This window comes from Labeo rohita, chromosome 7 (assembly GCF_022985175.1).
Source record: "Labeo rohita strain BAU-BD-2019 chromosome 7, IGBB_LRoh.1.0, whole genome shotgun sequence".
NCBI lineage: Eukaryota > Metazoa > Chordata > Actinopteri > Cypriniformes > Cyprinidae > Labeo > Labeo rohita.
This window is the reverse complement of record NC_066875.1, coordinates 45,872,629-45,881,683: the sequence shown is the minus strand read 5'-3', so window position 1 is coordinate 45,881,683 and position 9,055 is coordinate 45,872,629. Positions and strand designations below refer to the sequence as shown.

The window sequence follows — 9,055 nt, the reverse complement described above, 5'->3', positions numbered from 1 at the left end:
CATTAGTTCAGAGGTGCATGAATGCATGAAAAAGTAACTAAATCAAAAAACCTCACGACAAGTTACAGCACAGGTGCATTTATCACTCAGATGTTACGCCATGACTTCCATGCTGGAGAAAAGCATTTGATGAAGAGACATTTGGTGCAGAGGTACATTTAGCATTTACTGTATGTACTATTATGCACTTCAGAGAACAGATCAGTGCAAGTAAGACGCATCTTGCATCATTTATTTTGTATTATGAAATAGGACATGAGCAAAAAATAATCTCACAACTTTTTTTTTCATGCTTAAGCAATAGTTTACCACAAAATAAACAGCATGATCATTTACTCATATCACTAAACCCATATGAACTTCCTTCTTCTGTGAAATTGATTTATTTTTAATGCAATTTTTTCTATTATAGCTATAAAAAATAAAACAAATCAGTGCTTTGATATTCAGTCATGCTGCAGATGTTTAAATCTAATTTAAAATCATTTAAAATATTTACAAAAATAAAACAGGAAAGAACTTTTTTTTAAATAAATCTTTATTTTATTTTCTGCATTACAAGATGTTCCATATTCATGCAAAGTGTTAATAAGCAATGTTGCTTTCAGCCAAAATGATAATACAAAATTTTCTGCCATGCAGATGTTAAATTCGCCTTGGCAAAATGTGATTCTCTAATGAGAGAATGCATCCAAACAGTTTGCATTTTACAATTTTACAGAAATACACAGAAAAAAATGTGTGCTACAACATTCAGTAAGAAAAATCATTGCATGTGCATGCAAACACAGATGGGAAATTAGCTCCTGATGATCTTTTGCACCCACTCATCATTGGGATTGAGGCAGGTCTGTCCGTTTTTCAGAGTGGCACTGTGTGAGACAAAGAAAGTTTGTTGGGCACTTTCTGGTCTTTAAAAGCATGTCTGCATTGCACTAATCTTTGGTTTACATAACACTTACATAATCTCCATTTTTTTGCATTGTGGTCCAGCAGGAATCTTTTGTACTTTCTGGATTAGTTTAGGATTAATTTGTTTTCCCGAATGCATTTTAACACACTGGCAGCGAAGGTGTGGGATCGGCAGTCTGGCGGCGATGACTGAATGAAACGAGACAGAAATAAGGCTATTAGCACCTTGTAAACACTCTTGCAATATTTATGTAGCACATATTCACATTTTAAAAAACTTAAACACATACAATATAATAAAAAACAACAGATGTTATCAGTTGCATTCGGAAATGCTTACCTTCTGTTGTTGACAGCAGTGTCATGCAGGTCAGAAAAACAAAGGCTGCTGCGGTGAACTTCATCGTTGTGAAATTTCCAACTGAGTGATTAATGCATTAGCATATAAAGAGTAAATTGTTAGATGTTTCATCGAGCACTTGACTTGTCTGACTTTGTATGGTGTTTGTGCATACTTTGGCAGGACATTCTCTTATAAAGAACCCCACTGCTGACATCACACTTAAAACCGATTGAGCAACAGGTCCTCCTTCACTGAACCCAGATTCCAGCGAAGGAACCCAAGAGCTTATTTTTGCAAACGCTTACTGTTGATATATTATTCACAGTTTGACAAGCATTTTGAACCAGAAATGAGGTAAGGTAGGGCTTCCCAAAAGGGGCACTTAATTTGATGAGAAGCCAATAACATGTCATAAAAATGTAAGATTTATAGCTAGAAAAGCACTGTAACTACGAAGACGACTAGATCAAAGTTGGACATAGATGAATGAAAACAGAATATGCAAATGTAGTGACAAACCAGTTAAACATGTTTAAGCAAATGCATGCTGAGGCGATCCTGTGGTGCTTACAGGGCACTGGCAAATGCAAACAAGCTCATTAATTTGGACAGCATCTCATTCTGCATTCACACATATGTGCAACTATGTCTGGAGCAGAGAAAGCCAGAAAAGGTAGAAAAAAAAATCTTGCATACAACTCTTTCCAGATGTTTAAAGGGTTCATGAACTGCCTTTGTTTTATTATGTTGCACTGTTCTCTGAGGTCCATATATAATACTATCAAGTTTTTTACTTTCAAAAACATCATTTTCTGTCCTGTTTGGAACCCACTCATGGGAACGCTATGTTTGAACAGGTGATTGTTGACTTGGAAGTAAACATCCACTGATTGGCTAACAGTTGAAAAATGCAAAAAGTACTCACACTTGCATGGTGCAACATCACTGTTGGATTCAATATAGTTTACACTGCATTATCTTTGTTTCAATCTTTCTGTCAAACTGTGCCTTGTTTGTAAACATATCCACTGTAAAATGAAGTGAACAAAGGACCAAGGTCTTACTGACGCAGTCTGGACGCAGTCTCTAAAGTTCATCCACTCTTTCCTAATTGTGGGATCAGAAGGAAGGCAATGCAAAATCTGTGTTTATCCAGAGACATCTTTATCGTTTGACTTCTGTGTTTGCCTCAGCTTATCTATTAAAGCTGATCAATAGAAATGCACTTGTGCTGAATTGGAAAGTCAAACGCAACTTCTAGTTTTTATTTGTACGGCTAATAAACCCTAGTAAAAAAGTAATAGATTTAAAGTGCATTTAAATGCAATGCATCGCTTGAGGCTTACAGATATATAAATTGTAATTAAACTTTATTTAGAGGGATAATTCCATATAAGTTTTTATACCCATGTGAGGTCTCCCTTAAAGTTTTTAAAGCATTGTCTTTATTTTTTTAGTGCATGCTTTTCCATAGTCTGATAAGTGCTGTGTTCAGGCTTGTCACATCCATAACACTACATATTCCTCATAAACAGACACATCAAAATAAAGTAGCAATTATATGGTCTGTGAAGAGCCATCGCTTCTCTGTTTGTTGGGTATTATTGCATCTGGTTTGTGCATTTTAATTTGCAGAAATCCTACAAAGTATGTAGTCTCTCAAAAACGATGTCCTTTTTTCAGTAACCCATGATTATTTCCCTTTTTGAACATAGAAAACTTGTGCATAGACTGATATTTTTCTGGTGTTTAGACTCTATTAAAAAGGGTTTATTAAAATATAAACAGATGGTTTGGTATATTGGTAACATATACATTCTCTAAGCAAAATGTCACATTCATAATGCTGGATTTGTCCAGAGTACTTCTTGTGCACAGTGCACATTTATTAATATTAATAGGTAAAATAGGTTTTAATGTCACTATTGATGAGGACTGTATGATCCTTAAATAATATTGGTCTTTAAATGCAAAATATTTAAAGTGTACCTAAAGTATACTTGCAATAGTTTCACTTTTGCACAATCAAATATACATAAGTATATGTTTAGTTGGACTTCAAGCTTGGTATAATTAAAGTACGATTGTAAGGTATTTTTATTAAGTGCATAATATGTAAATGTATTTGTAGCACGCTTAGCATTTAATTTATGTATTATAAATATAGTTTAGTATATTTATTTTTTCACTGGGGAAGACATTCTAATGTCATTTATACTGCACTATAGTAAAGTAATTGCACAGGAAGATGTTACCACCTGCTGGGCATTGCTGCCTGTCGCACCTCCTCCAGTGCCCATGGGTCAGCTGCAGGGTCATCAGCCAGAAACCACCATTCACCAACGTTTCGCTCCTTTAATTCTGGAACGTCTCCTGGTGGCGGAGCAGTGACAGGGACGTCTCCCTGTCACCCCCTGCAGCTGATAGCTGTTCTCCCTGCGACTGTTGTCTGGGGTTAGGTGTTCTTCCCACAACACCTATCTTTCCTCCTCAGCCAGAGCCAAAAGCTACCTTTCTCTGCCTCCTCTGCCAGATCCTTTGTTGCCCTCCTTAGCTTCCCTCTGGTCACTCCTGCTTCCCTCAAGAGGCGTATGGTTGACAACCCAAGGAAGCCTCGGCATCCGACCTCCACTGGGTAGCTGGTAGTCTTCCAGCCAGCCTCCCGGCACTCAACAGCGAGCTCTGAGTACTTGGCCTTCTTCCGTTCGAAGGCAGCCTCAATCCCCTCCTCCAATGGTACAGTGAGCTCAATGAGGTGCACCGATCTTGCCTTGGTTGACCACACCACTATGTCTGGCCGGAGAGATGTGGTGGTTATCTCCGTGGGGAACCGGAGCTGCCTGTCCAGGTCAACCCTCATGTTCCACTCCTGGTTAGGGGAGAAGAGCCTTGCTGTTTCTCTTGACCTAGTGCTTCTCCTTACCCCTCCTTCCGACACAAAGATGGTGGAGTCTTCTGCTGATGGTGGTTGTTTGCTATCCTGTCGACACTCAAGTCAAGTCAAGTCAAGTCACCTTTATTTATATACCGCCTTTAACAATACAGAATTGTGACAAGGCGGCTGTACAGTATTAAATAGGAAACAGTACATCAACAATGCCAAAGGCAACATTAAACACTCACATTATAGGTAAAGGTAGTTAATCAAAAACAATAAAATAAAATGCAATATTGTGTTAAGAGAAAGTGTCCCCAACTAAGCAAGCCAGAGGCGACAGCGGCAAGGAACCAAAACTCCATCGGTGACAAATGGAGAAAAAAACCTTGGGAGAAACCAGGCTCAGTCGGGGGCCAGTTGTCCTCTGGCCAAAGTTCCCGTGGTCTTGTGCCGACAGCCGTCTAGGTGATGTGGTCTTTAATGTGGATCCGTCTCTGGGGCTCATCTAGTTGATGTGGACTCCGCTGACATTCAGGGCTGTAGAGGTCGTCTCTAGGTGCTGATCCACCGTCTGGGCTGGGTTCGGACTGGATCCGGGGGACTGCAGTGACTGCACTCCTCCAGTACTTCGGCTAGCTTTCTCAGGACCTGGTCGTGGCACCATCTGTAGCGTCCCTGTGAGAGAGCGATCTTGCAGCCTGACAAGATGTGCTGGAGACTTGCGTTGGGGGCATTGCAGAGTGCACAGGATTCTTCGCTCCCAAACCACTGGTGGAGGTTCCTAGGGCAGGGAAGCGTGTCGTAGGTTGAACGAATGAGGAAGCTAAGTCTTGCCTGTGGGATCTTCCACACATCTGTCCAACTGATGTTCCGATTTATGATTCCCTCCCAGGTTGTCCAGCTTCCTTGTCGACCCTGCGACACGGCCTTGATTTTGTAGCGATCCTCCTCCATCCTCGTCACCTCTGCTACCACCATCTCCTTCCTCTGCTTGCGATTGGCCTTGGACCAAAAGCGTGGCATCGCTCCCCATCCTAGCCCTGCTCTTCCTGCCTGAACTCTACCCATGACCTCCTGGTGTTTTAGCCGACTAACAGCTTGATCGACCTCGGTTTGGGCATTCCACTTACGGCCCGTAGGAACCTTGGCATTTGTGTTCCTTACTGACTCGTCTGTGGACTCCCTCAGCTCGAGAACCAACCTGGTCTTTTCTTGCATATCCATCTAACTTACGGTTGATGAGGGAATCTCACTCATTTTCAGGGGCCACATTATCCTCCTGTAGAGTGTGAACTGGTAGCACCAGACCTTAAATTTCCCAGGGAGTTGGCTTTGATCGATCCTTGCCAATCCGTCAGAAAGCTGCTTCATGACGGTTTTCCCCATCTGTTTGTCAGATAGATCTGCAGTGTACTGCCTCCCCAGGCTTTTGATGGGTTGCTCTGATAGGAGTGGGATTTTTTTCTCCTCCAACGACAAAGATGGTATTGTCATTTCTGACTCCTCCCCTGAGGGACAAGCTCTGAGACTTAGAGGGCTTGATCTTCATTCTTGCCCATGACATCAATTCGTCCATTCTCTTCAGCAGTCTTGATGTACATGCTGCTGTCTGAAGGAGGCTAGTGACATCATCCATGTAACTCCTCAGTGGGGGAAGCCTCTTACCAGTTGGGAGTTTAATCCCCCCAACCATTTGCCTTGCCCCAATGAGGATTATCTCAAAGGCTGCTACGAACAGTATTGGAGAGATGGTACACCCCATCGCAATTCCTACTTCGAGCCGCTGCCACCCGGTGGTGAAATCCTGAAGGGAAAAACACATCTGCAGGTTACTAAAGTACTGTGCTACTAGGTTCTTGACGCAGGTGGGCATGTGGAAGAATTCCGTGGCATAGTTGACCAACTGATGTGGTACTGATCCGTATGCATTGGCAAGGTCAAGCCAGATGACATGCAGATCGGTCTTCTCCCGCTTGGCCTTCTGGATCTGGTCCCAGATCATAGTGGAGTGCTCCACACATCCTGGGAAACCTGGAACTCCTGCCTTCTGGCAGTTAGTGTCAACATAGCCGTTTTCAAGCAGGTAGTTGGTCATCCTCCTGGCTAACACTGAGAAGAAGATCTTTCCTTCTACATTCAGTAGAGCAATGCTTCGGAACTGGCTAATTTCTTTGGAGTTCGTTTCCTTGGGGATGAAGACTGCTACCGCTCTTTGCCACTCAGATGGAATGATTTGCTTCTTCCAGACAGTTCTCATCAGATACCATAAAAGCTCTAGTACTTTAGGGCAGTTCTTATAGAGCTTGTAGGGGACCCCATTGGGCCCAGGTGCAGAAGAGGACCTTACCTTCTCCACGACTTGCCTGACTTCGCTGAGCTTGGGGGGCATGATGTTAAATTCAGCTGTTGGCTTTGCAGGCTGGGGTACGTATCCTGGAGTTCCTAGATATATTGTCTATTATAATATACAATTATGAATTAAAATAATAATAACAATAGCTATTTACAATGTTATAATTGATAAGAAGTGAACATGTGCACTGTAAACCATAAGTACTTAGCAGAACTCAAAATTTGAAGTAATCAACAAACTCAAAGATTAGGTTAGAAAAATTATACATTTTGATGTGGTTTACCTGTCACAATTTCATTGCATGGACATCCTAACTCAAATCTTTTGCAGTTAACAGAGTTGCATGTGATAGTAACTAGAAACTATTACTATACACTTATATTGTAACGAAGACGCTGAGGCGGCGTTAGAATCCAAATGCGGAACTTTAATAATCACAGCAGCAAACATAAACGTATAAACAGGCAGAGGGTCAAAACCAAAAGCAGTCCAATAGCAACCAAAACAACAGGGGTAATCCAGATAGCAATAGTCAAAAGGCAGATGAGGGTCAAACCTTGAAAACAGTCCACACAGGCAAACAATCCAAACAGGGGTGATCCGTAAACTCAGAAATCCATAAACAAAGCAAAAACAGCAACAGGTAATCCAACAGAGTAATGTACAACGCTCGGTAAGGCAGGTTAACTGGCAATACTTCGCGAAGTATAGAGCACATGGTCAGTCTTTAAATAGTGTCAAACAGGAAGTAACAGTAGAAGCAGCAGAGGGAGCGTGCAGGCAGTTCTAGGGTGAGGGCTCCCTCTGCTGGCTTGGCGTTACAGAATCCCCCCCCCAGGAGCGACTCCTGGCGCTCAAAACAACAGTCCAGGTGGGTGGGGGAACAGAGGAAAAACAGGGGGTGGGACGGAGGGCCAGGTCCATGTAGAGCAGGTGGGCCTGGATCATGGAGCAGGGACAGACAGTGAAGCACTGGAGGACCTGGATCGTGGAGCAGGGACAGACAGTGAAGCACTGGAGGACCTGGACTGTGGAGCTGTGGCAGACAGTGGAACCTTGGAGGACCAGGGCCATGGAGCTGTGACAGACGGTGGAACCTTGGAGGACCTGGGCCGTGGAGCAGTAGCAGACCGTGAAGTACTGGAGGGCCTGGGCCGTGAAGCTGTGGCAGACAGTGGAACCTAGGTGGGGCAGGCAGAGCAGGCAGAACAGGAAGCCATGGTGAGGCAGGCAGAGCAGGCAGAGCAGGGAGCCATGGCGAGGCAGGCAGAGCAGGCATAACAGGGAGCCATTGCAGGGCAGGCAGAACAGGCAGAGCAAACAGGAGCAGAGATATCCACAGTGGGACCAATGACATGCATAGCAGAGCGGTGTGTACTTGAATGATTACTTTGGTCTTCTTGATTGCGACATGGCAGGTAGAGAGTTCATCGTGGAACGCCGCCCCCATAGGAGGATCTACAGCTTGCGCTGACACCTCTGGGGGCATGGGCGCAGATGCTTGGGCAGGTGTGGCAGGGAAGTTATAAATGGCCTTCCTGGCCGTGACAGGACAGGCAGAGAGTCCTTGGGGAAACGCCGCCCCTTTAGGAGGTTCTGCAGCCAGAGCTGCTGCTTCTGGGGGCATTGGCGCCGACTCTTTGACAGAAGAGGCCTCTGGCGTAGACTCGTGGACAGGCGAGGCCTCTGGCGTAGACTCGTGGACAGGCGGGGCCTCGGGAGCAGACTCGTGGACAGGCGAGGCCTCGGGAGCAGACTCGTGGACAGGCGAGGCCTCGGGAGCAGACTCGTGGACAGGCGAGGCCTCGGGAGCAGACTCGTGGACAGGCGAGGCCTCTGGAGCAGACTTGTGGACCGATAAGGCCTCTGGAGCAGACTCATGGACAGACGAGGCCTCTGGAGCACAGTGTGCAGACCACACACTGAAGATGGCTACGGCCATTACAGGCAGCACAGCAGATAATGGGGTGTCTGTTGACCTTGAGGGTGCTGATGATATGGGCTTGTGGCTTGGGAGCGTGGGCTCTGCGTGGCTTGGGAGCGTGGGCTCTGCGTGGCTTGGGAGCGTGGGCTCTGCGGGGTCAGCTGATACGTGAGGTGGCTTGAGAAGGTCAGAGGGGGCCTGGTGAGATTCTGGTAGAATAACAGTTTTATGACTTGACTCAGGGAGGCCTGCCGTGGCCGGACTTGACTCAGGAGCAACAGCAGTAACCTGACTTGGTTCATGGAGATCAACTGTGGTGTGGCTTGGTTCAGGGAGATCAGCTGTGGCTTGACTTGGTTCGGGAATAACAGCAGCAACTTGACTTGGCTCATGAAGATCTGCTGTAACTTGGCTTGGTTCATGAACAATAGCTGTAACTTGACTGGACTTCGGAAGAGCAGCTCTGACCTGACTTGACACAGGAAACACAGCTTTAACGTGACTTGATGCTGGAACAACAGCTGCAGCTTGACTTGACTGTGGAACAACAGCCGTGACCTGACTGGACTCGGAAACTTGACTTGACTCAGGAAACGCAGCTGTAACTTGACTTGACTTGGAAACTTGACTTGACTCAGGGGACGC

General features: G+C 44.9%; 1 protein-coding gene across 1 annotated transcript; it reads right to left on the bottom strand.

Annotated features, from left to right (window-relative positions):
* Nucleotides 1-529: 529 nt before the first annotated feature.
* On the bottom strand, nt 530-1,431 carry cxcl8b.3 (chemokine (C-X-C motif) ligand 8b, duplicate 3). The gene is made up of 3 exons (XM_051114638.1): nt 1,253-1,431; nt 963-1,101; nt 530-872 (listed from the first exon to the last, which is right to left on the bottom strand). The coding sequence occupies exons 1-3, from the start codon at nt 1,314-1,316 to the stop codon at nt 800-802; spliced, it is 276 nt and encodes a 91-aa protein (XP_050970595.1). The 5' UTR covers nt 1,317-1,431; the 3' UTR covers nt 530-799.
* Nucleotides 1,432-9,055: the final 7,624 nt, after the last annotated feature.

Bases quoted from the DNA above. Each gene is read 5' to 3' on its own strand.
- cxcl8b.3 (XM_051114638.1), bottom strand. From the start codon at position 1,316: ATGAAGTTCACCGCAGCAGCCTTTGTTTTTCTGACCTGCATGACACTG. The intron at 1,102-1,252 runs GTAAGCATTTCC...CGTTTCATTCAG, and splicing joins ACTGCTGTCAACAACAGAAG to TCATCGCCGCCAGACTGCCG. The intron at 873-962 runs GTAAGTGTTATG...TGTCTCACACAG, and splicing joins TGCAAAAAAATGGAGATTAT to TGCCACTCTGAAAAACGGAC.